This window comes from Ceratotherium simum, chromosome 1 (genome assembly GCF_057802395.1).
Source record: "Ceratotherium simum simum isolate JZ-2026a chromosome 1, ASM5780239v1, whole genome shotgun sequence".
NCBI lineage: Eukaryota > Metazoa > Chordata > Mammalia > Perissodactyla > Rhinocerotidae > Ceratotherium > Ceratotherium simum.
In genome coordinates, this window is record NC_141900.1 from 106,957,320 (window position 1) to 106,985,316 (window position 27,997).

The window sequence follows — 27,997 nt, forward strand, 5'->3', positions numbered from 1 at the left end:
CCTCTCTTATGTCATATAATTACCATTTCTTTTTTGTGGTGGTAATAATTAAGATCTAGTCTCTTCATAAGTTTGATGTTTATAATACAGTATTGTTGTTTATAATCACTATGCTTTGCATTAGATCCCCAGGACTTATTTATTTACTAGTTGCAAGTATACTTCCTAATACTACATCACAATATAACTTTATTGGATCTGTCTAGTGATCTTTAAAATTTTCATTTATTGTCTGCTCTCCACAGTGAAATGCATCGTGTTTGCAGCCCTGTGTCTTTTTCTGGGGCTGCATCCATTGCAGATAGAAAGGTCCTTGAGGGAAGAACTTGGTTTGCTTTAACATGTTTTGCTTAGCACTTGGGAGAGCTCCACATACACTCAGGTCTACCAAGAAGGCCACCTTGAAGCACATCATTCTGTAATTTTCAAAAGACTTTTACACACATTAATCCTAGTTGATATTCAAGAAATCAATCAGTGCACAAAGTATCACGTGACTTTTCTGACGACTTCGGTAATCTATAACATCCAGAGAGGCCAAAAGAAAGAAACCATAGGAGGTGTAATGAAATCTGTGCACTAGAATCCTAGAAGAAGCTTTGGGGATTTCATTCAGAGATTATTTATTCTTATTTCATTATGTAATCTAACAGAAATTCTTGTTGTTTTCCCAACCTGCCACAGATTTTGAAACAGAAAATTAAAAGAGGCAAAGATGATGTGCATCAGAAATGGTTAAGAGAAAGAGTGTCTTATTAGTGTAACAGAATTGATGGTGATTGGATGAATGCCCTCGTGTGTTTAATCTGTTAGCTTAGGCTCACAGGTCAGACGCAGACGGGCCTTTGTCTTCTCAAAGTAGAGAAATGGATTTTTGTGCCTCTAATGCAGAGAGCCTTTTCTGAGACAGATCTAAAACCCCAGAAGCTTTGACCTCAGGAAATAGGATAAAAGCTGCCAGGTTTCTCAAAATCTCACCCACCAGTGCCATTAACTAAATGCCTCCTCTTGGGAGGGATGTTAGTTTAGTGCCTTCAAGGCTTATCTCAGGCACTTCCTCCCAAGTGGCGTGATCAAGATGAGGCAGGCAGAATCTGGCAGATTGCACACAGACATTTGGGGTGTGATCCTGTCTGTACAAGAACTAATCTCCAACCCAGAGACAGCCAGGGACACATGAGGTGTATGGGGATAAATACCTGAGGAGTACGTTAGTTGTCTTTTAATTCCCAGCACCCAACATGTGCCAATAGTTGGCGTTTAATAAATGCTTAATGACCGATTGATGACATTATAGAGTTGAGATCCATTCTGGACATTAGTTGCTCCCTCTCTTGACCAGTCCCACCGTACTGCACATAAATCCTTCCTGAAACGGTTATTTACCTCCATACCTAGGAAATATGATCACTTATGTGTTGCAAGTGGAGGGGGCGAAATGATGCCCTTTTACTGACTCAGGATCCCCTTCCCATGGTTTTTGATGGTTTAATTAAACACAGAAAGCATGACTGGTCTTGTTCAGCATTTATTTATAGAAATTACATGTTTTACTATATATACTATTTCAAAATGGCAATTATAATGTTTTATGGTCCCTCTCTTTTTACCAAAAAATAAAAAGTTTAACTATTTGTCTCATTCTTTTCTAGCGGAAGATAACAGTCTGTCTCAGAAGAAGAAGGTCACTGTGGAAGACCTCTTCAGTGAGGATTTCAAAGTTCACGACCCCGAGGCTAAGTGGATAAGCGGTGAGTCCCGAGTCCTGGTTGCACACGAGAAACGCTTCCCGCTCCCGGCCACTTTCCCATGGTTTGCCTCTCCCATTCTCTCTGTGGCTGCAAAAGTGGATCCACAGAGCTCTTGCTGTCATAATCATCTTATTATCATTCTAAGAAAATGGGTATCTGGTGGAATCGAGCTGCTCCTTCATGAGAAATGGGTCCTCTGTGTCACCTCCCCGATTCATTATTTCTCAGACGGGGATGTGAGATGTTGCTAGGCAACAGGAACGGGGGGGGAGAGACACAGCTGAGCTCTCATCCCTTCTCCATGTTCTTTATTTCTCCTTATATTCTCCTTGCCTTCACTCCTCACTAGACAGAGGGGCCAAAAGGAACTAAAAGAATGTTTCTAGAATGCCACCAAATGAACAAGACAGTGGAGCCCAGTGCACAGATGCAGATAAATTCATTTTCCATCTTGAACTTTAATCTGGATGAAATCTACTTTTCTTGTTTGGGGGGATTGTTTTAAACAACAAAACAAAATAGAATCAGAGGCAAAAGGCAGTATGTTCATAACTCATTTTTTGGTCCAGGACGTAATCTGTTTCCTTTCGTTGGGTCTGAATTAATTTTAGAGTGCAGTCACGAGAGAAAGGATGGAGATGACTGTTCCTCCATCCTCTGCACGCTCTGTCGCATCCCCCTTGATCAGTCTAGTTGTAGCACCTCCTCTGTCATCTCCATGGATGTTGCTTGCATTTAGTCTTAGCCTCAGTGGGATCCACTTGAAAATTAATCCTCAAGTCAGGAACCCTTATAGTGGAATGCTAGAGGTCTAGTTAAAACCCTGGCTTTTATAATAAGTGAGGCTCAGAGAGGTTAAGTGAGTTTTCTGAGGTCACAGAGCTAGTTAATGGCACAACTGTAGCTGGAAGCCTGCCTCCTGACTTCCCGTTTAATGCTCTTTCCCCTGCTGTTTTGTTGAGTGACGCAGTGTCACCGTGTTTTCTTGCTGTCAAACTGCTTCTGAAATGCATCTCATGCCTCACAAAGTCTCAAAAATCAATGAGCAATGACTCTTTGCCTTTAGTCTCCTACGGGGGAAGTAGCTTCTCCTTTGTCCTCTGTTATGGCTTCAGTATTAATTTCTGATCCTTAGATTAGCTTATTTAAAAATGGAGGAAGTAGATGGATCTTGGAGGGAATATGTTTCATAAAAGGGAACTGGGGAGAAGTGAGAGCAGTGTATTGTGAATACCAGTGGAGGCCATGCAGAAGTTCAGAACATAGATAGAGCCAAGGTCTTTCTGTTTGCCTGAGGAGATAATTTTACCTTTTGTTTTAAGGAAGACTCGGTTCTCTGCTTGCGTTTACTTGTTGCACAGGCAGGAGGTGAGCACCAACAGCATGCTCTGGGCCTGATCTGAGGAATAAAAGATGATTACTCTCTTCTTAAGGAGTGTGAAATCGTGGTCTGGAGATGAAACAATGAGTGACCAATGGTAATCCTGACACAAAATACATAGGGGAGGAATCTGATTTTCTCATTCTTCCTGAGAAGGCATTTCAAAGATGGTGCATAAACTTGGTCTTAAAGGATGGCCAGGAGTTTGCTAACTGTAGAAGGTAGAGAATAGACCCCTGGAAAAATGTAAGTCTGAAATGTTAGTCTGTACTGAACCCTGGTTGGGAGACCCAAGGGTGAGCTGAGAGATGATGTCCAGGGATAGGAAAGAAGAAGGAAAGGGGAGAAGGAAGCCGGGGGGAAGGGTTTGGGGGAGAGGAGGGGAGGGAGGAAGGAAAACTGATGGAGAGGCAGAATCTAGGAATAAACAAGAGGCCAGAAACAAAACCAGGAACACCAAACCAGAGCTGTAGGGTTCAGAGCAAGTTGGAGGAGGCCCTGCAAAGACTCCATGGAATGCTAACTTAATATAGCTATCTATTTTTATTAGGATGCCCATAGTTTCAGGCTTGGCCTAAATCAGTGTTCTATAGGCAACAAAAAAAAAAAGCATAAGCAGAGATCTGGAGGCACAAGAGCACCTGAGTTTCTGCAGGAACCTGTGTCAGTTACTGTTGTAAGTAGTTTGTGTCTCATGAGCTAATTCATACTGCAGATGTGCTGGCTCACTGGCCAGAGGAAATGAGCCAGAATTTCTCTATATTTGCAAAGTTGGGAGTTAATACAAGCAATTGAGAAGTGGCCTCGTGCCCAGCAGAAAATGCCCAGCCTGCCTGTTTTGGCAGGTTAGATCTATTCAGAAAGACCACCTGCGGTTCTAAATAAACCGAACCTTCTAGGTTGAGGAGCTTTGTCAGGAGGATTCTTCCTTTGTAAATGTACACATTGAGGGTGAGGTTTTCTACAAGGTAACCAGGTGGTCCGATCTCTCTGAAGACCAGGCATCATCCCGAGGGTCAGGGAACATCATAGTGGTTTTCTCCCTACACTGCTTTCAGCTGCCCTCCTACTGTTTCTTTCACTTGTTCCTCTTCCTAATCATTCCCTTTCTTCCTGCTTCCTAAAGATGTAATAGCTTAAAGTGAATGAAATAACTTTGCAAGTAGCTGAGACTTTATAATTGATTTTTTACAAATACCATAAAGAATTCATTCATTTTTTTATACCACAGTCTAAGTGTTAAGATCCAGGGAAAGATTCCTACACATTTATAGGGTTATCACATGTTGTAGAGCTGGGATGAGCTTTAGAAATTATCTGAACATTCATCCATTCAATTAGTGTTTATCGAGTGCCTACAGTGTAGCAGGCAATCACTGGACCCAGAGAGGGCAAGTGATTTGTCCATGGAACTGTTTCTTAGTGGTAGACTTGGGAGTCACCACCCACCACCATCACCATCTACCACCACCATCACCACCACATCTACCTTCTTCTCCTCCTTTGTCCTCTGTCTGCTCCTCATCCTCCTCTTCTTCTTCTTCATCATCATCACCATCATCAGTATCACCATCATCATCATCATCATCACATTATCACCATCACCATCATATCATCACCATCACTACCATCATCATCGTAACATCATCACATCACATCATCATCATAACATCATTATCATCATCATCATCTACTGGGGGTTTCCCATGTCTTAAGCTCTAGGCTAAGTGCTTTAAACATATTAAATCATTTAATTCTCACAACCACCATTATTCCCATTTTAGAGATGAGGAAACTGAGGCCTAGGGTGTTTAAATGACTTGATCAATATCACACAGTAAGTAGCAAAATTTGGACTTGAAGCTATGTCTCTGGTTTTTATAAAGTGTGCTACATTGGATAGAATGCAGGTCTCCTGTCTCCAGCCAATTTGTTTCACAACCTCACCAGCTACATCATGTGTTTTAACCCAGGCTATAGGTTGTGAATATTTCAGAATTATTGCCATCCCTTAACTTCTCTATTGTAGCATCCCTTATTCCCATGATGCCTATGTTGAACTAAAAAAATACCCAAGTGATAAAGAAAAATAGTGTAATTCCCCGCACAGAAAGAGACTTGATTTTTTTTTAGTGTACATGAACCACTAAAGTTAACAAACGTATCTTGGGTCTAATACTGAAGTTAATAGTCTAGAACTAATACACTTGATTTATCAGAAGGAAATGTGTTGGATTGGAGTTAAATTTCTCCTTACCAATTTTTATACCAGAGACTTAATTTTTTTTAATCTACCTTTTCTGAAAATGATTGGTATAACAGCCTTTAAATTCTCTGATGTCCTAAGGCCCTCGTACACTTCCATCACGTATTTGTGTCAAGCACTGGGGCCAGCCAGATGAGGTGTGTAGAGCAAAAGAACTGACACCATCCGGAGGCTCCCGCTGAGCTCCCTCTTACAGAGAAGAGGCAAACACTGCCTGAAGTTGGCCACTGTGCAGTCTTTCCACATACTTGCTTAGTTGAGGAAAGTATTTTATGTGTTATACAGCAACCACATTGCACTGCTCAACCTTCTGGATCCCTTAATGTGCTGTGCCGGGATTCCACGATATGAAGTGGTTCCTGTGATGAGGTCTTTTGGCTACTTCAGACCCTTAAGTCTGTTTGTTGACACGGACCAATCTTCCCGGGCTCTCCTTGTCTATTCACTCTTTCCAACTCTGAGATGATGAACAATTTCAAAACTTCTCCTCTCTCCTCAACCTTCCAAACTTCCTTCCCATCCTGCTTCTCAGCTGAGCCTGTTCCCGCCATCACATCTGCTTATCTGCCAGCGTTTGCACCTTCCATGTGATCTGCCCCCTCCCTCAGCCTATAACCACAGATGACCCCTCTGTGCTCAATCTACAGATGTCACAGGTGAACTCACTTCACCTACTTAGGACTAATTGCAGCAACTCTCTCCTTCTCCTCTACATGTTCGTTTATTTTGCTCTGTGTTAGATTATTCCCTTCATCAAACAGATATGCTCGTATTCCTCTTGCCTTAAACACACACACACACACACACAACTTATCTTGATTCCACACTCCGTGCCAGGCACTGTCTGATTTCTCTGTTCCCCTTTGCAGCCTGAAAGAGTTGTCTCTCTGTGACATCTCCACTTCCTCTTCTCCCATCCTCTCTAAACCCACTCAGTTAGGGTTTCACCCCCAGCAGTCTCTGAAACTCCTCTTGCTAAGGTCACCCATAACCTCCAGGTCGCTAAATCCATAGTCACTTCTCAGACTTCGTCTTCTAACCATCAGCAGCATTTGACAATTGATAACTCCCTCCACCTGGGTAAACTTTCTTGCTTGACCTAGAGGTCATCACATCCTCCTGGTTTTGTTTCGACCTCATGGGTGCCTCCTCCTCAGGCTCTTTTGCTGCTTCTTGCTCTTCTCCTTGACTTTTGATGTTGGCGGGCCCCGGGCCTCAGTTTTGGTCCTCCCCTTTTCACATCTGCAGTCACCCCCTCGGTGTTTTCATCTAGTCTTGGGATTTTAAATACTCTCCATCCCCTGATGACGCCTAAAATTCATGTCTCCAGCCAGACCTCGCTCCTGGAGTTCTCAGGTGTCTCAGACATGGCAACCTTAACCCTAACATCTCCAAATCCGAGTTCTTGATCTACTCCCCAAAAAACAAAAAACAAAACACCCTCCTTGTCCACAGCGAGTTTCAGTGCTGTACCTCCACCTTGAATGCTCTTCTGAGTTGTCTCCTTGTACAGTGAGCTGTGTGTGTGCCTCACTGTCTAATTCCATGTCCACGAGGATTCTTATGGTCGCCCCAAATTCCCATGTCCTGTACTAAACTGTCCTCCCCCATCTCTCCATCACAGAACTTCCCCTGACTTCCCTCTGCTCTTAAGATGAGGCACACAGTCCTGGCCCGTGACCTTCCGTTTCTCAGACTCGCTGTCAGTCTTCTGCTTACTTTTCCTGTCTTGTCCTTTGGCGTCTCCCGCATTTTCTTTTAGTCTGAGCCAACTTGAACTTCTTTTGATTGCTTCTAAAGTTCATCTTTTTTCTTTATGGTGGTTCTCACATAGGATGTTCCTTCTGCCCAGAACATTCTCTCTTCTCTATGTCTCCTTATCATCTCTGCTACCCCTACAAATTATCCTCATTGCCACCCCTACAAATTATCATTTTCTTTTAGATCTCTCCCTAATTCTCACTCCCCAAGCAGGCTTTTCTCTACTACCTTAACTCTTTTAGTTTTAGGCTCTCATATATCCTGTACTTAACCTTTTGTTACATACATTAAGTAATTTGTTTGATGTCTGTCTTTCCTTCCATATGTAGACTCCACGAGGGTAGGATTCACGTCTGTTTATTTACCGTGGTCTCCTCACCACCTAGCAAAGTGCCTGGCATGTGGCCATCTGCTAGCGCTTCTTGAACATTTCTCGTTTGATACTTAAACAACCTAGTTTTAAAGATAAGGAAACTTATGGGCATGCTATTTCACCTAGAATGGCTGGGAATCTTTTCTGATGGAGTGATTTTAAGCAGAGATCTGAATGTGAGAATCATGCAGTTAGGCTCTCTGGTGGAAAAGCATTCCAGGCAATGCGGAACAGCAACTACACAGCCTCATTGCGGGAGCCTGCGTGGCATACCCACACGCAATGTCAAGCCAGGAGGAGAAGAGCAATAGATGAGACCAGAGTGGAACGTGGGGCCAGATTATGCGGGTCTTTGGCAGGTGAGGGTGGGGAAATGAGAATGGGGTAGAATGTAGAAAAACTGCCGAGTTGAGTTTGACCTGTTGGAACTCAAGGTGTTAGTCTAGTGGAGTGACATGGGGGCGCTTAGGCTTTCACATCATGTCGGCTATTTTTGTTATATACGCATTACATATTTATTATAGTCAGTTAGAAACAGAGAGGAACACAATTTGAAAGATAATAAAAATCACTTGTAAGGCCACCAGCTAGAAAAAAAACACTATTAAATTGTCATACTTATTCTTTCTGATAATTTAATATGTGGGATAATAGCAAGTATATTAAGTGAGAAAAAGTTTATAACATATATCATAAACATATTTCCGTGTAAATAAATATGGATGTCCATTGTCATTTTCAGGTCTCAATAGGCTCTCATTACATAAGCATGCCTTAATTTGGTCAGTCTGCAGAGACTGAAAGTTGAGGCTGTGAATGGAAACAAAGCGGCAGATACAAAAAGCCGTCGTGAAGGACAGATGAACAGGATGTGCTGGCGGAGTAGAGATGAGGGCTGGGGAGAAGCACAGTCAAGGATGACAGGGAGATTTCCAGCCTGGTTAACTAGAACAGAGATTTCATTGAGAGAAAGCCAGCATCTACTGATTAAATAATGAGTTCCGAGTAGAAGCTAATAAAAGATACCAAGTGGAAATGTTCTTAAGTACTGAGAACTGGGCATGAAGCTGGGTGAGGGTCAGAGCCCCATGGAGAAATGTGGAAAGTGTATGTCATTGGGGAGCTACTTAAAGTCCCCTGAGGGGAAGAGAGGCGGGTCCTGGAAGGTCCGAAGAGGCAAGAGGGAAGCCTCAATGATGCACCATCAGAGAAGACATGGGAGAAAAGATTTAGGAGAGGCAGTGCTCTGCCGATTTTGTAATGGCAGGTGGAGACTACATCAGTGAGAAATTGCCCCACGGTGGCCACACACCCATCCTCCCCACAGCCCCAGGAACATGTTTTCTGCAAGTCATGCAGACAGTCTAACTCCTGTTTGGGTTTGGAGTTCTCCTAACTAGACTAATTTATAAGGCAAATACTCTTTACGAATCCTGTTTCTGACTATAATGGGGAAAGGTGAATTCCAGAAAGAGGAACAGCTTGTATAGGAACAGCTTTCCGCCTTGCTCTCACTGCACTGTGAACAACACAGAAACAGTCTCCTCTGTGTCCATGGAATCGGTCACTCTGCACACGTAACATGATGCCCCCACACCTGGGCAGACTCCTGGGCGGCACACACTTTCAATGAACATGTTTGCCTTTGCAGATTCACCTCTTACGAAGGCAGCCTGAACTGAACCTTGGCCATGATCTGGTGGGTGCCATGCCCTGTGCTCTAAGCAAGCCGAGGTCACCTGCACCCTTCGGGGGACCCGCTCTCCTCTTCCAGTGTCTTTAGGATGCAGGCAGGCCAGGCTGATTGGCAGAAGCTGCTCGCAGGGCCTGATTAGCTTGTCTGCTGGCTCCGGGCAGGGCTTGGCCTCTCAGCCTGCTCCCTCCTCTTCCCTGTGGCGTGTTCAACTTTAGTTGGTGGAAGTTGGTGGAAGACTACTGTGGCTGGCTCCAGAGTCTCTCGACTGCCTGTGTTTGTTTACGCTCAGTTCCATTAATCCAGCCACTTGTGAACGGAGAGCCCTCTGTGTCTCTCAGATGCAACGCTGGAGAGACTATAAAATTGGAGAAAATTGCTTCCTTTGAATGTAGGAAAATATCAGCTGGCTGGTTGATACTGGAAAAGTATATGTTTTAGAAGATGAAATTGGAGATAGTGTACAGGGCTCAAAGCAACTTGATTTCCGTATTTGATTTTTCCTCTTCTCTTGTTATTCTGAAAAACCAAATGGATTTTTTTTATAAAGCTCGTGGAGTTAGATAGAGGGGGAATTCGAGTATAAAATGGTTTGGGTATTCCTGCTGCTTTTTGAAGGCCACATTTTTCCATCAAAATCATTAAGTCTTAGAACTATAGAGAGTGAAAAAGTTCCTAGAGGTCATTTGCTGCAGCCTATACCAATTGACCACAGTGACTTCAGGGAAATGCCCAGAAAGCATAGGTTTCAAAGAGTAAACATGTTCTCCAATGGATCCATGAGTAGAAGGAGAGAATCCTAGTAATCATTCGAAGTTGTTACATAAAATACACATGGAAGAACATCATTGTGCCTTATTAAAGCCCTTAAAATAGATAAAATGTAATTATAGTACACATTTGTGTAAACTAGCAATTTATTTTCTCTCTCTTTTGTTGTCGTTTTCAAGATTCCACCTTTCCTCCGGAAGAGAGCACCCCAGTTGTCTGGCATTAGGAGAGCACTTACGTCTTAGGCTATGTTCATGCAGTAAAACCCATCCACGCCATCGCTCTCATTACTGAGCCTGTTTCAACAGCCACCTGTCCACATTTCCTGTCTCCTTCTTAATGCATCTTCCACATTTCTAGTATCTGAGCTAAATCTATTATCTGCTTCACGTCCTTCAAAAGTTTCCCATTGGAGTTACCTGCAGGAACAATCGAAAGAAAGTAGCATTTAGTTCTGGGGGCAGGAGAAGCAATAATAGCAAGAGTAACAGAAATAGTAATAGTAGCTAAATTAAGTACCTAAGTTACTTCCTTTTATCTTCACTAAAACCCAGGGAGGTAGGAGTTTTTATCTTTACTTTAGAAATGAGGAAACTCTGACTCAAAGAAATTAAATCGCTTTTTCAAGGTCACCAAGCTGACTGTAGAGATTCCAGGGCCTTCCTGCCTCCTCTGGCTCCCTGTTTCCTCGCCTCCTCGCCTCCCACTGCCTCCTGCCTGCTCTCCGGACTACAGCCTTCTATGAGCACGTCCCTGGCCCTATCAGGTTCCGTGGTAGCTTAGTGCCTATATCTCTGTTCTTCTCTTTTTCTAAAAATCCTTTTATTCAAACCTCTCTGCTTCAGGAACTCAATCATCCTTTATGGCTTGATCCAAAATAAATTTTCTCTGGATTTTCCCAAGGGGAATTAGTTGCTCATTTCTCCAGGTTGTGACGGAACTCTATAAAACTTCGATCAGAGCATCAACTGGATCACCTTAGGGTCCCCGGCCTCGGGGACACAGCACACTTTGCAAGGCAGGACCTGCTTCAGCAGCAGCTATAGAGGAGTGTCCGTAGGCGGAGACAGCGGCCAGCCACGGCTTCTTGGAAATTTAGCTACAACCTCCATCCTTGTTGAACCTAATGCAGACCCTTGCCAAAAATGAGATCCCATTTCCACTTCGTTTACGTTACAAAGGGACAGATTTTTTTATTTCCTTTGGGATCCAGGGAAATATATATATACGTTTATATGTATGTATGTGTGCACATATGCATTTTTGTTTCCTGAGAAAAGGGATCTAAAGCGTGATTCCCTTGTTATTTTTCCTCCTCAGTGAGGTGGAGAGACGTTATACAGGATGTTACGTGGTTGTTGCAGGGCTCCAAGGCTTGTAAGGACTTTTCCTGAGGGTCCCCCTCAACACTCACCTCCTCCACATTCCCATCCAGTTGCCCAGACGAACAAGAGTCGCCTTGGGCACGTTACCACAGCAGGTCTTCCTTGCAGGCTCGATCCAGGCACAGGCCAGTTGTCTGCCGGCAGTGCTGTCCAGGAAGGGAAGACACTCTCTCCCCAGCCGCCCACAGACCGGGGCGCCCAAGTCTGCCTTTCTTTTCCTTTCGTCCAGATTCAGAGAGCTTGTGAAGTTATGTAAGCCCCAGTCGATGCAGCCGGGGAGCCCATGGGGGAGATTCCTCTCTGCTCTTTCTGGAGTGGTCTTTTTAAAGCAAATCGGGAAGTTCCACTCATTAGAGACACCGCATCCCTGAGTACAGTGACCCTCCCACGAGCGCTGATATTATCATTTATTGTTTCAATTAAATTATCCCACAGAGTCCTTAACCATGTCAGCCAAGAGAGGCTCATTATCACTGACATCTTTGCAAACATTGATCACTTTCTTAATTAATAAAAAATGAATCACTTGGGGCTGGTCCGGAGACATAGTGGTTAAGTTTGCATGCTCTGCTTTGGCGGCCAGGGGTTCGCAGGTTGGGATCCCAGGCGCAGACCTACGCACCGCTTATCAAACCATGCTGTGGTGGCGTCCCATATAAAGTAGAGGAAGATGGGCACAGATGTTAGCCCAGGGCCAATCTTCTTCAGCAAAAAGAGGAGGATTGGCAACAGATGTTAGCTCAGGGCTAATCTTCCTCACCAAAAAAAAAAAAAAAAAGAATCACTTGATCTGTCCCATAATTGAGTATAACCCCCAGGACCCATCCATCCTGTACCCACAGCAGATCTAATTTCATGTTCAGGTGTTTGTTTACGTCTCTGTCTTGCCCTTGACAGCACCTCCTAGGGCCGTAAGTGCGATGTAGTGACCCTTCTATTTCCCTCCTAGACCAGAGTGTCTGGCATGTAATAAAGTCTCCATAAATATTAATTGACTGAATGAATGAGTCAGCGATTGGGCAAATTGAGTATTCATGGAAAAGGGCTCAGGGTAACTGAATTTCTGGTTGATTGGAGGATAACCAGGTTCTTTATTTGTTGTAGCTCTTGGCGTTTTAAGAAATTATATGTATGTTTATAACAATAAATACACCTCCGATTCTATTTTCCTGCTTTAAGAAGGAGAATCTAGCAGATGGTGGAGATAGCTCCTCATGCTAGATGTGTTCACCCCCTCCTAATTTTTTATATGCAAAATGTGATTATGTGCAAAATGTGCCAGACACCGTGCTCAGTTGTTTACATACACCTCTGCAATTAATCTCTCAAAGCCACGCGATGAGGGACGTGGGATGTCACCATCTCCATATGGCCCAGTATCCACAAACCTTTCAGCCGTAAGGGTCAACCAGAAGCATAAACATGAACCCATGACCTGTGGAAAGTCCAGTGGCCTTTTCAACATTTTGTGTTCTGTTTCCTGGTCTCTGCACAGACTAACCCGCCTCCCCCCTGCACTCTGTCCTGTGCACCATCATGATGCCGTGGTAACAGGTCTCTCTCATCTCCACTTTGTTCTTTGCATGGACACGGTCACTCTTCTATTCTCCCAAATGCATGAACGCAAAACTGCTTAATGACAGACTTTTATGAAGAGTTAGAGGGTCAGGGAGGAGAATTACGACACATCCCAGAAGATGAAGCGACTTAGAAATGAGGATCACACCTCCCTCTTCTGAAAGCCCCTGGACATTCTTGCCTCAGAGAATTTTTCGTTGGCTGCCCTCTTTTCTTGCTTAGGAGGTCTTCCCCAAACCATGCGGCCTGGCTTTGCTGCTGTTGCTTCAGTCACAGAACCTTTGAACTCGTCCCCACTGCGCCCACTGTTGCCGACAGGGACAGAGTTCGGGCAGAGGGATGTGGGAATGAATCGGAGTTGCCTTCAAACTTAGTGTGAATCTCATGGTCACGTTTTGAGTGTTTTGGGGGCGTTCTGGGCAGGTCTAATAACCAGTGTCCTGTGTTCTCTTGGCAAGCTGAGTCTCTTCCAGAAGGAGGCTGTTCTGAGTACTGGGGTAGATCTATCTAACATCTGGTGGTTTACAAATGGTCAATATGGAATTCATCTTTTTTTGTGTCTCATATCTTTTTGGAGTAGAAATAGGGAAAGTTTATGGGAATAGACATGTTGGCATCTGGATTTTTTTGACAGTGAGCGGGTGCTGGGCTTTTAGATCCAAAACCCCAAGTAAGGACCAACTTCCCATCTGCTGTTCCTGGCCCCTGCTCTGGGGTCCCAGCATGGACTGTGTCTGGGGTCGTGGTCTTCCCTTCTCTGTCCAGGCCCTTTACTCATCCCCCTCTTCTCTGACTATTGTGGGCTCCTTTGCAGTCTCCTCCCTCTAGAGGAGACAGGAAACAACTAGTTGATGCAGCTGCATTGTGCAGATTGGTGGAACTGTGCTCGAAATCCTCTCTTCTGTGCTCTTGCCTTGTGCGCTATTCAGCCTTTCTCAACAACAGCCAAAAGCCAAATTAAAGAGTTTTTCCTAATTAAAGACACACCTATGTTACCCTTTGCAAGGCAAGGAACCAACAAGTGAGTTAATTTTTTTAACTTCTCCCAGATTGGGTTCTTAGACGGGCTTTCATCCCCACCAAAAGTAAAGGGAAATAGAACAAACCTCAGAAACTAAAAAGTAGCAGAAAGCTTCCTATTAACACCCGTTTTACAGATAAGGGTATTTAGGTTCAGAGGAGTTAAGTCACTTGCCCTGGGCCACACAGCTAGCGAGTGGCAGAACTAGTCTTTTTAAGAGTTCTGTCTGACCTACTCCGAAAACACCTTCTGAGGATTCTGACAACTTGCCCGAAGTTCAGTGGAAAGTTTACGTTTACGAACTACAAGGGCGTTCATTTAGTCATTGTGAGGTTGACTCCTTATGGGCAGTGGGAGTCTGGAAGTGTCTGAAGGACGAGACAATGTCCCCTGGGTGGTTTCTTCTCCCCTGGGATCAGCCCAGCTCATTAGCGTGGCCCATGGCTACGTCCAGCGCACACAGCCCCCCACCCTGCCCCTTGTTTTGGTCTCTTGCGAGCCTGGCACCCTGCGAGTCGCAGCAGGAGTGCCGGGGCAGAAGGGAGGGCTCTGTCCGCGGCTCCACGCGGCCTCCTGCGGCTCCGCCGGGCAGCAGGTGCAGTGTGAGCTTTGCTTTTTCCACCAGCAGTTGTTTACTTGCTTTTGCTGTTTGACTCATCTTTCGGTTAGTTTCTCGGCCCCATCTCAAACACCCCTGGGCACCAAATGCTTTCCTTAATACACTTGTGACCTGCAAAGACAAATGCCTAAGAAACAAACAGATAAACCTGAAAAGAATAATGTTGCTGGATAATTATTTTTAGGACCTAAATGAGTTTTGGTTTTTGTTTCCAGTCTAACATTTTGCTGGTAGATTTGCGGTAAATCCATGCCAGCTACTTGGGAGTTGGTAAAGTTCTAAGTCAGGAATTCTAATGGGCAAATTTATACAGATCCTGCCCGTTTGCTGCCTGGGTCTCACTCCTGGAAGCATCGTTTATAGAGTGATAGCCAGAGATCAGGAATGCATCTCAAACGTCATTTTATTTATTTGCTATCATGTTTAAATTGCCTCAGAAATGAGACCCCCGTCAAACTATGCTGTAAACCCTTACATGCAATCTGCATGTGAATAGGCACACACAATATGCAGAGAAAGGATGTGCTGCGGTCACTAGTGAGAATGCACCATTTTGGCTGAGATTGGAGAGGTAAATGGCAACATGATGTAATACCAGTCTGGCACAGGATGTCCTCTTTTCCAGCTGTCTTCTCCATGAGTCCTCACAGTGAAATAGGTTTTTACTGAACATAAAACGCCTAGGTCGATTGTTCATCCTTAAGCCAAATTGTTGGGTTTTTAAAACTGAATTTTGGGTTAAGATCCCCAAACAAGTAAGGTTAAACAAACAAATGGATTGCAAATAAAATGAGTCTACTAATTTACCAGCTGATAGACATTAGAAACAATGACCACATCAGCACTTCCCTGCAGTTCTTCTTTAAGCTATTAAAGCCTTTCTTCCTGATTGCCTGAATCCCACGGATAGGCCTAGAAGTTACTAAATGCCTAAGAACAGACACAACATGTTGAAGGCTAAAAGAGGTTTCCATTTTTCCACTCCACTTTTACTCTCAGGTAAGCCTGTTTTCTCCTTTACTCTTCCCACCATCTTTTTTTTGCCTTTAAAGCTTCAAATTTGTCCAGATCTTTGCCTCCTGCCTCTTTCGAATCAGCTCTGGACAGAGTTCAAGAGCAGGACAAGAGCTCCTCTAGCTTCCGTCATCCCACCCCCTGCTCACGGACTAGATGGACAGGAGAAAAGGAACCGGGCTGCAGAGCAAGGTCGTGGTATAGTTTTTATTTGGGAGCTCAAATTTTCAACGAACACCATTGACTGTGATCGTGGGATGTTTACTCCAGGTACTGTGGGAATGCACTGGGCCTGAGCAGGGGTTGTAATTTGGGGCTTCCAAGCAGGATTTGGCCAGCTCCCTTTCTCTGCCTGCTCATGACCTTAGCGAATCTTCTGCTGCGGTGCCCTTTCAGGACATTCCTTCTGGGGAAGTAACTTAATCTCTTGAAGTAATTTCTTTCCAATCTCAGTAGCTCAAGGATTCTATCTTGGCACCAAGCAAGACTAAGTTCTCCATGGACCCAGCTACATAAAACAACGTAAATAGGTAAAGCAGGATCCTTAGGGCATCTTTCATTCACGTCATAAATATTATCAAGCATCTGCCTGGAACTCTGGTTGCTTAGAGGATTTGAGGTCACAAAGAAATACAAGACGTGGTTTGTACCTGTGTGTAGAACATAAGGCATGTTGTCAATGTTACCTTATAAAGCATCCGTTTTTTTTTAATTTGCTTGATTATGCGGGGGACTGTATCCCTACACCCAGTGTGGTGCCCAGGAAGTGTTAGTTAATGAATGTGTAGAATGAAATAAATGAATTCACACCATTTTTTTCCAGAAAGGATTTGGGGCAAGTTGATGCAAACATCCGGTAGCAATATAAGATCCCAACAACAAAGAAGAGATGAGACAAGTGCCCACAGTGTATGTTGACTTTATAGGAATGTCAAAGGAATGAAGATCCTGTGTGGACCAGCGTGTGCACGGGAGGCCTCCTCCGTCTTGCCTCTGCTCTGCTGTCTTCCCCTGTCCTCATTCTTGTTCTCATCCTCCTCTTCCATCGTTCCCTGTGCTGGCCAGACACTGCCCCAGGTGTTATACATACACTAGCTCATTTGATATTCGCAGCAATCCTTTGTGGCTGGTGGTGTCTGCATTTTACATATGAGGAAACTGAGGCTTGGAAAGGCTGATGAATCATCTGAGTCACATGGCTAGTGTCACAGCAGAGGAGACGTGACTTCAGGTTTGTCTCTCTCCAAATCTATGATGTAGACACTACACCATGCTACAAGGAGGCGGTCCTTTAAGCAGGATGAAGCTCTTGTTCTCATTTTCCCTTTTCCTTCTGCATCTGAGGCTTTGTTCTGAAGATCAGCTATAAAATCTTACCTAGGGGTTGAGACTCATTTGAGACCAGCCAAGAAATAAGACGTGGCCCAGATCAGGCAAATGGACTTTCACCAGCCAGTTAAAATCCATGAAATTCCCACATGTGTCTTCTTAGTCAAGGCCCAGTGACCCCAGTTTGCTGGTTAACCTGAGATTCGTTAGAACATAGTGCTTCTTATATTACTAGGGTAAATGGAATCAGCCTGGCAGTCAGTACAGAGTTTTATGTGGGATCTTTCAGAGAAGTCATTCTACCTGAGGATGATGACCCCCAGAAATGTTGCAGGAGCCAGATCTGAGGTAGAACCAGATTTTCTTGAGGCTCAGTTTCAATGACATTTTCAAGCTCCCATGGTGCTTTTGGGTCAGGCTGACTTTAGTGAATGAATTGTAGGTTGGGTAAGGGTCATTTTACAAGAGAACAAAATAATGACATGCATCGAATTCTCGGTGCATACTTGTGGTGTCATCTATAAGCATAGACCCGTAACTTGCCCCGGTTCTGTGACCTGGGCACCCCTGACAGGTGTTCCCATTGAAGACCTCTAGGGAAATTTCATTTAACTTGATAACAAGCAATGGAGGCTTGATGGCCCATCATTTCACTTCAAGATGTAGAAGACAGAGCTAAAACACTTGGATTAATTTTGTTCTGAAATGGATTTCCTTTATCTTCTGAGCGCCTGGGGAGATTAAAGCAGTTATAGCATGATGGTAGTCATCTTACATAAATGAAAACACAATATCATGATATGGAATCTTACTAGTTTTAAGAAATAAAAATGCCTGAAGTAGTTTATTTATACTAAATTGCCTTGTTCTTTGGCTTTTTTGAACTGTGTGATGATTTTTAATTTTTAAAAGATTTCAGGGCCAGAAGTCCCATTTCTGGAATTGTACGTGGGTGGTACTGTGACTGATAAGCCTCTGTATATAGACACTAGCAAGGGATTGTTTTATGAGGGAGCAAGATACGTCATGAATCTGTAAGACCCACCCAATTTTGTAGATCCTTTCTAACGTGGAGCTGCTAGACTTCTCCGGGGAATTGTAGAATGTGAGATAAGCCAAGAGCCTGATAGAGTTCCTACATTACTTAAATGGAAAGAGTGAGGCCGATAGAGGCTGCATAATTTATCCAAGTTTATATATCAGGCCTCATGATTCCCAGTCCAGTGTTTTTCCACCATTCTGCCTACTGCAAAGCAGTCAATTTCATTCATTTGTTCATTTGGTCAGTAATTGAAAAAATGGTACAAAGAAAAATAAGACATAGTCTGTGCCTTTAGACACTTGCAGATTGGTGGGGCATTGAGATAGTTAAATGACACGAGGAACCACGAGTACTTTCCCTAGACACGGAATGGAGGGAGAGTATATAGAAATGGCAGCTTCTTGCCTTGGGAGCTCGGGGAGAGTCCCATGGGGGTGACATTTGAACGTAACTGGGCTTTGTCAAGTAAAAATATTTGGTAGTATAAGGAGGGAGTAGGGAATTTTGTTGACACTGCAGGAAAAAAAGGGATAGGAAAAGAGTTGTGGCACATCTAGAAACTGATCTGAATGTTGGTTTGTCTTTAGCCGGAATATTCAGGAGAATGTAGGAGACGAGGCCATAAGCGTGGTTGGGGTCAGACTGTGAGGGCCTCTGCAGGCTAATCCCCTGAGCAGAGGGACCCATGGTGGTCTCTGACTGGTGAGATCTGCCCTGTTTTCTCTCTTGCATGATGAAACCGAAGTGTAGCTATGGGCTAGGATATGGATGTATATATTTGTTTTTATGAATCACTTTCTTCTTACAAGGTCTTTTGCAGGGCACAGTGAGGGACAGAAGGATGGCTTAAGCAGGGCTGCTCCATTTAATAAGCTCAGAATCCAACAGGGATGGTGAGTCGTATCCACAAACAGCTATGTGTACATCTGGATGCAGAAAGGGGAAGAGGAGAAAAAAATCACTGAGCATTTGGGCCAGCAGTACCTTTAGCAGGGATCATGGGAGCTGCGTTCTGCAGGCCCTTGTTAATGAACATTAAATAAATACCACTGGAAGAGAGTACGTCTCCTCTGCCGTGACTCAACAATAGGGAATACCCTGTCCAGAGTACATATTTGTAATAGACGATGTACTGGGCAAAGTCTTAAATTTCCATAAGGAAGAATCTCTTAAGATTTGGAGTTCACACATATTATATATCTTAATTTTTAATGATATACCCACAATGTGTTTTTTAAATTTTTTTCTCTGGAGTAAATACTGGCAAACTTAATTTATTTCAGGAAAAATACAAATGTAAGTGGACCTCTTAAATGCACTAAATATAATCCTTTTTATCAGAATCTGAGCCTGCAAATCTCCTGTCTAGAAGGAATGAATTAATTTTTGAAAAGTAGCATGAAGATGTTATGAACATTAAAGCTATGAGACTTCACTTAATATAATTAACCCGACTCAAAACGGGGATATAGGGAGCCCAGAGATTTAAGGTTTTTACTATATGAAAATATCCCATTACCAGGTATCATATGTTTATCCCATAATTTTCAGCATTTTTACTAGAGGGTGATTCTTCAAGGTAAATGTCCCCTGAGCATTGAGAATGGTACACACACATGGAAGACACAACATGAAAGTCAAGCTCACTGAAGCCCATGGCAACAGTGGGTCTCTGACTCTCTGTTATGGGAGGGGGCCTCTTCAACAAAGAAGGGAGAGACCCTATTTAGATCCGATCTGTCATTATCACCCAGTGGTGCTATGGAGCAAACAAGATGGGCCTAACACCGGCTCCTCCAATAACTCAAAAGTGCGTGCTGGGGACAGGTCAGAAGTCTTCCTCAATGTCACTTCAAAATTTGGAAAGGTACACTTGACACCGAATTTTCTTTAAATGCCCAAAGTAGATCAACCCTCCATGATTATTGATAAAGAATTTTGGATATGTTTTTATTGTTTATAGTTAAAGAATGTAAAAGAAAAAATTTATCCCCCATTTTCAAGGAAGCAGCACTCTAGTTCATTCATTCATTCACTCACTCATTCATTCAGCATTGTGTGGAGGCCCTCCTATGTGTCAGGCACTGTTCTGGGCGCTGGAGATGAAGAGCTAAAGACAAACTTCCTCCCTTGTGAAGCCACATGTAGTTGGCAGATGGTATTTTTCAAAGCTCAAAACCTGGAAGAACCAAGAACCCTGTGATCTCGTAGTCCAGCCTCTCCTTTTACAGATGAAGAAACTAAAAACGCTGGGATAACCTGTCCAATTAGAGCACCTTCTGATTTGAGCTGTATCTTTTGAGAGACTTTTTTAACCTGGAGTTGAGACTGAGAGAGGGAGGGAGGATGGGTAGTTCCATCCTTGAGAATAGGAATGGGAATAGAGCTTTCTAAGATCATTACTCACAGAAAGATGTTCACAATATAGTATTGAATGAAAAAATTTGAAAATAGCTAAAATATGCCCATTTTTCTTAAAAAGAATCTACATTTACTACATATACTTAGGGAAGAAAACCTGGAAGAGACTAAAACGAAGTGTTAGCAGTATTTATCTGCCGGGATTAGGATTAGGCATGCTTTTTTCTTTTCCATTACTTACCTCCTTATATTGTCCCTGACAGCTGGACTCCCTGTCTTATCTTTATGCCTGAAACCAGCCAGCCCACTCCATGAGGTCACAGAGATCTTCCTTCTCAGCAGGGTGATGGGGAGGGGACAGATTGTGTCTCTCTCAGGATAATAAGAAAAAGGATATGATATATCTGGAAGGAGCTCTGTGGTCAGGAAAGGTGTGAAACGGAAGCATGGCAGAGAATAAGACAGAGGCCACTGCCTGCTCTGTATATAGTTACAGAAAATGTCCAAACTGAAATGCAACTTAAGTGAGATTATCGTAAGATCAGAACACAGCCCTCTGAAAACTCAAGGTCAGAAGGAGTTGAGAACTCAAAAAGAATGCAAGGAGTGTGGCTCACTTGGACTGATTTTGGCTGAAGGTAATAGAAACCCAAATAAGTGGCTTACCCACCTGAGAAATAGATTTTCTTCACATACAAGACAACAGCGATAGATGATCTATGGCAGTTTATGGTTACTGCCCAAAAAATGTCACCAAGAATCCCGGCTGCTTCTAGATCAGCCTCAGCACTGCTGACATTTGGACCAGATAATTCTTTGTGTGGGGGCTGTCCTGTGCCCTGCAGGATATTTAGCAGCAGCCCTGGCTTCCATCCACTAGATGCCAGTTTGTTGGTTTGTAACAGCTTTGTCTGTAACATTTGTTGGAAAGTAACGGCTTTGCAGAATACTCCCAGTAGCCTTCTGCCCTAGACTTGGCCGTGCAACTGCCCTCTCTTCTTTCACGGAAGTGAGGGAAGCGGGTATTTTTAACTGGACGTATTGAGTCTCTAGGCAAAATTGGGATTCTGATGGTAAAGAAGAGGAGGCAGAATGGATTTTGAGCGGGCATCCTGTCCCCCACAGGAGGTTAGAGGAGAAAGGGTGCACAAGTGTTTCAGTAACCTCAATGGTAACACATTTTGTCGATACAGAGCGAGCCCTCGTGGTGTTGCACACACTCATTGGAGCATTACTCCCCTGCCTTTTAGGACCATGGAGTGTCGGGGAGCTTCACAGTGGCCCATTCCCCAAAACAGCTGGGCTCTCATTTCCATCTTAGTATCCTGTTTGACTTAACTGCTGTGAGGAAGGTTGTGGACCTGCACGTGTATGTCCACAGTCGTCACAAAGTGCATGTCACTAGTGTGGAGCCAGCAGCTCAGTGTTGGGGTGGAGTGGTGTTAACTGGCCATCCCTTCAGAGTCTCTTCATTCATTTTTCATCTTCTTAGCTTAAAATTTATTTTTAAAGTGTCGCATTAGTTTTTTAGAACACCACACCCTTTCATTTATTTTTATTTTTAATAAAAAATTTCAATCATGTATAAGATTAGAGAATGGTAAAACAGATCCACATGTCCCCTCCCCTTAGCTTTAACAATTAACAAACAGCGGTTAATCCTTGTGTCAACCATACCCTACAAACTCCCCCTCCCCCCAACTATTTTGAAAGAAATCCCACACGCCACATCACTTCATCTGCCAATATTTCAGTACGTGTGTTTGGGACCCCAAGACAGCCATCTGGTTTGATGACTCCTAGGAGGACTCCTGGGATTCAGCCTACGGGTAAACTTACAGCTATGACTTATTACAGCGAAAGGATGCAAAATAAAATCATCAAAGGGAAAAGGCTCATGAGCAAGGTCCAGGGGAACCTGGCACCAGCTTCCAGAGTCCTCTCCCAGTGGAGTCACACAGGACACACCTAATTCCCCCAACAACAGGTTGTGACAACCTGGGTGAAATATTGTCCACTGGGGGACCTCATTAGAGACCAGGTGCTCAGGGATGCATCGGTGCTGGCCACGCAGGCACTTGCCCGGCATGTTCCACAGTTCTGGACTGCAGAGGAAAGCAAGGTGTTCAGCATAACCCACACTGTACAGATAGCTTAGGCACAGAGAGGACCGTGGAGTGTCCTCCAGATAGTGGTGACAGTTGCACAACTTTGTGACTACACCAAAAAACACTGAATTGTATACTTTAACATGGTTACAATGATGACTTTTGCTATGTGAATTTTATCTTTAAAATAAATCCCACCTGGTACCTTTCTGTAAAAAGAAACAGTGGGAGATAAAGTTTCTGAGTTGATTTTGGAGCCAAGTTACGTTCTAGTGCATGTCAGGTGAGGAGACTGAATTCTATTTTGTAGTTCATAGGAAGACCACCCTAAGACATTTTTGTTGAGGGGAAAGCCGAGCTAAACAGTCAGTGCCCTGAAACAGGGTGTAGATGGTGCTGGAAGGGGGAGAATCTGAAGGCAGAGACAATAATCAGGAGCTTTTACAACAGTACAAGCTGGATTTGAGAGCCTAACCAGGGCACTCATTGTGTAAACAATGACTGCTTAATCCTCCCAGTACCGTGGATGAGTGCAGCCTAGCTGTAGCCCCCGTCCCCTGTTATGTCCAGTATCTTCCGGAGATGCTAACAAGCTTCATGGCAGCACTCACTCTAAGCTCCCCTTCCCACTCTGTGATCTCAGGTTTAGGAAAAGGAGCAAATTCGTATTCCCTCTCCTCCCTGCGTTTCTACCCCCAGTGGAAGACAGCTGGATGGTGGGTCAAGATGGTGCTGTTGTCTACCCAGCCTCTGCTCTTTGGGGATTTTTCTTCCAATGATGAAAAACGACATGCCTATAGCATACTGAGCCTTCTGACTCTCCAAACTTGAAATGTATAGAATATTAAAAACAACAACAACAACAAAAACAAAAAATAATGCCAATGCCACAGTCTGTCCACACGACACATCGCTGCAGGAGTGTTCTCTGGGAGCATTTCACACGACTTGAATCATAACCACGTACATTCTCCCAGAAATAGCTGTGGAATTCATTCTGAAAGTCACATTGTGTTTCAAAAAACCTAAAAATAAACTCAAACTTACTTAAATGAGCCAAGCTACCTCGTAAAAAGTCATCTGCCTGACATCCAACCTGAACTCCTTGGGTGTGTTTTCTATGGTGCGTGTGCTCAACTCTGAGTGTGCCCTAGTATGAGTGTAGGAAGCTGACAAGCCTTCCAGGGCATTACACAACTAGACATCGAGTGCTGGAGACGGTCAATGGGGAAAGGTTCCCCAAAGTATAGAGAACATTTGGACTAAAGAAGATTTAGGAACGCTGTCTCATTTGGGCTGGAGCTGAAGTGAGAGGTGGGAGAAAGGTGGGGGAGGGGAAAGCAGTGTTCCAAACAGAGCAGGACAGCTTGAGTGGAGGCAGACAGAAGTGCCCTAGTGGGCACCTAGTCCACGTCACCTCCTGTATGACTCAGTGTGGCATTAAGTGGGGGAAGGGCCTGTGGCGCCAGCTTTACTGCACGCACAGGCTGTGCTCTGAATGTGGCAGGCCTGAGAGGGGGAGCTAAGGACTTCGAATTTTATTCTGTGAAGTTTGGGGTCCCTCAAGGATATCCGAGCGTGGGAACCACGTGATCAACCCTCTGTTTGAGGACTATAACTTTGCAGCAGGGGAGAGAAAAAGACAACATACAAAAAGACACAGGCTTGTGTAACATTTTCATTAGAGTCTTTCAAGTTTGAGAGTCATTAAGGCTTTAATGCTCATAATCAGGAAACTTGAACCTGTCGTTCAAAGTTTCTGTGTGGTCAGCAGAGAATGGCTGTGACCGTGGGTTATTCTGCCGGTGTGGGATCCTGGATTCTCCAAGAATTCCGTTTATCCTTGCGTCCTCCGGTTCTTCTCTAGCAGGGAAAATTGAGAATCCGTGAGCTGGGGATACATTTCTCGATATGGTACTGCCCCTAATGGTAGCATTCCCTCAGCCAAGTGGGCAAAGTCACAAGCTTCTCCTTTTCTGTGTTTTTCCTTATATTTGTGTGTTTGTTTATTCAACAAACATTCCCTGAGCATCTTCTGTGTGCCAGGCCAGTGACCGACGAGGAAGCAGAGCATCCTAGCCAAATGGGAGGGGCGCACACTTTGAAGTCACTAAATTCCCTTCCTGGGCTCCATACTGACTGTCGAGACTCTCCATCAGTTTCTTCATCTCTAAAATGTACCTATAACCATGCTCTTCTCAGGTAATTGTCTGAGGCAACATGAGGCCACTTGTCTGGAAGTGCTTTGTAGACACACAAGCTTGGCCGTTATAAATGATGATAAAAGAATTTGGAATCTGATGTGACTGTTCAGCTTCAGCTAAAAGCATTTGGGCAACGCCAACAACAGAAACTTCCCAATAAAGAAGCATTTCAAGAAACCTGTGAAACAGCCGCACCATTTAAGATCAGAATAATATTTTGTGAAAATATTCCAAATATGTTATGAAAAGGTTCCACAGATGTTTGATTTTTTTGGTAAGGACACTGAGGCTTGCAGATGTTTTGAGACTTGCTGCGTTTACACATCAGTCCCCAAGTGGACGGAGATTAAAACCGAATGCTCCTGATTTATGGATAAATTATATGAACAATAAAATATTAGTTTCTCTGAATTATCCCTCCTCACCAACATTGATGAATTCAGAAATAGGTCTTCAGTGGACCTGTACTTACTATTATTTTTAATGACGGTCACGTGGCACTTAATGATGGGGATACATTCTGAGAAAAGCCTTGTTAGGTGATTTAGTCGTTGTGTGAACATCGTAGTGTGTCCTTACACAAACCTAGATGGTACAGCCTATTCCCCCCACAAGCTATGTGGTACTAATCTTATGGGACCACTGCTGTATGTGTGGTCCGTCATTGACGGAATCATCGTTATCAGCACATGACTATACTTTTAAAACCTGGATAGTGCTTTAAGGATTTTGTGAAACAGTGCCCCCCAGTGGCTAAGGATACACATGAAAATCACAGTAACGGTGCTATTTTCAGTCTAGCTACAGAATTGATTGTAAGGCCAGCACTTCAAGAGATTCATGACCTTGCTGCAGGTGTATGTATTGTATATGTGTAGCAAATAAGCATGAAGACAGATACGATCTGGCTTGTTAACTGGGTGTGTGATTTCTTGATCACTGAGCTATTAATTCGTTTATTAATATAGAACGTTCCCTTGAGTGTAAATTTAGCATCTGTCATTTATAATGACATTAGCGATGTGACATACAATCATTTGAGCAGGAGCACTGCTTTCTGCCAAAGCCAAGAGCCTCAATAATTATTTTTTTTAAATGAAGTCAGGTGTGATTTGGAAGACAGATGAGTATAGGAATAGATAAGTCAAAGGGTCAACATATGGGACCTAATTTTTATGAAATATTATTCTTGCCTCATCCTTTTTTTTTGTCCAACAGATCATTACAACCCCTCAATACCATATTTCTGAAAATGAAAATTAAATACTGCCTCTAAAAATTGCCTTTCTTAACTAAAAATATCCAAGTTTATATTTTAAAACTTTATGCAGCTTTTGGTTAAAAAGACAAAACAGTAAATAAAAAATATACAATATAAATTTTTCTTTTTTTGCTGTGGAACTCTATTAAAATTAGATGAGTTTTTGAAACTTGTAAAAGTTTGTGGTTTTAGATCCTCAGTCATGCGTTACCTGGGACGTGGACGTGCATACCTGGACCATGGAGTCGAGGTTTCCGTATTGACAGAGACTTTGTAGTCTGGGAAACTAAGGACCTAAATATTTGGTGAATTGAACTGAGAAGAACTGTTCCATTTTGTTACTGCAGAGTTAGAACCAGAGGACTCTCTCGTGTCTACCAGGCACGTCTTCTGTTCCCTACCTCCTGGATCACGGCATCTGAAAAATCTAAACATCATTAAGTCTGTGTGAGAGCTCCAACTCAGATCTCCCCTGTTACTGTCATCTTGCATTAGGATTTATCACATTTATCACAATTAATGAACCGATGTGGTACATCATTATTAACTAAAGTCCATATTAATTCAGATTTCCTTCATTTTTACCTAATGTCCTTTTTGTGTCAGGGCCCCATCTAGGTAATCGTGTTACATTCCCTCATCGTGTCTCCTTACGCTCCTCTTGCTGCGATAATTTCTCAGACGTTCCTTGTTTTGATGACCTTGACAGGAGTCAAAGTCAGGTATTTTGAGAAATAGTGGTCAGGTCTCTTGTGGAATGTTCTCAAATTGCAGTTTTTCTGATTTGTTTTTCGTCATTAGACTGGGGTTATAGGGTTTGGGGAGGAAGACCACAGGAGTGAAGTGCCGTTCTCACCCCATTGCATCAGCATGTGGCACGTGCTGTCAACATGATTTATGATGCTGGCCTTACCCTTGGTCACTTGGCTGAGGGAGTGTGTGTCAGGTGTCTCTGTAAAGTTTCTTGTTCCCCCTTTTTCCATACTGTACTTTCTGGAAGGAAGTCCCTATGCACAGCCCACATGTAAGGAGCAGAAGGTCATGTTCTACCTTCTTGAGAGCAGAGTATTGTATAAATTATTTAGAATTCTTCTGCATGGATTTGTCTATTCTCCACCATTTATCTATTTACTGAATCATTTATTTATATTAATATCGACTTACAGATGTTTATAGTATACATTCTATTATAATCCAGTACTGCTTTTTTCTCTCAAATGATTGCAGCTTTGTGCATTGGGCGCTCTTTCAGCTGACTTCTGTACCACCGGACGTGCCTCCACCATTGGGGGATTTTCTTTTTCTTTCTCTCCTTCCTTCCTTTTAGCACTTCTTTACTTTCTGATACTACAAGATGCTCCAGGTTTACCTTATATATTCCCTTCCCCAGCTCTAGAATTAGCCGTTTCTCCAAGGAGCTCTGGTTCCTTCTGTTGAAGGATGGTGTTAGATACAAAACTGTGCTCATTAGTACCGGGATATCGTTGCTTCTAGGCCCTCACTGCTGCCCAAGTGAGGACATATGTGTGTATACTAACCTGTGTATATACACATATCTCTATATCTCCATCCATATCTATAATAAGCTAAACATGAGTTTATATTGATGTCTCTACATGGAACATTCTAGCCTTCACTTGTTGTTTATCTGTAATTTCCTTATTAACAGTAAGAAGCTTCACTCCTGCCATCCATTAACTTATTTGTTCAACCTCAGTATTCACGTACAGAAGTTTCAGAATTGCTAATCCGTACCCCTGTGAGAAACAAATTTACCAATCTGAGCATAGTGTTTATGTACAGTTTATTTTTTCTTTAGCCTGCCCTCTAACTTTCATTTTTTATTTTTAAAAACTGGTGCTAGTTATTTCTCCTCACTGTTTTTGCCCTTTTAAAAGTTTGTTGTTTTTTTTTCACTGCAAGACATTTTTTAATTTTGGCAAGATATACGTAACATAAATTTTACCGTTTTAGCCATTTTTGTTGTACAATTCAGTGGCATTAAGTGTATTCAAAATGTTATGTAACCATCACCACTATTCATTTTGAGAACTTGTTTTTATCATCCCAAACAGAAAC

General features: G+C 43.2%; 1 protein-coding gene across 2 annotated transcripts in view; it reads left to right on the top strand.

Annotated features, from left to right (window-relative positions):
- The window catches only part of DPP6 (dipeptidyl peptidase like 6), a 746,707-nt gene that overhangs the window by 373,355 nt on the left and 345,355 nt on the right, over positions 1–27,997 (top strand). For both annotated transcript variants that reach the window (XM_004430585.3, XM_004430586.3), the window contains exon 3: positions 1,653–1,751. In XM_004430585.3, coding sequence (XP_004430642.1) covers positions 1,653–1,751 — 99 coding nt within the window. The remainder of the gene's footprint in view (positions 1–1,652; positions 1,752–27,997) is intronic.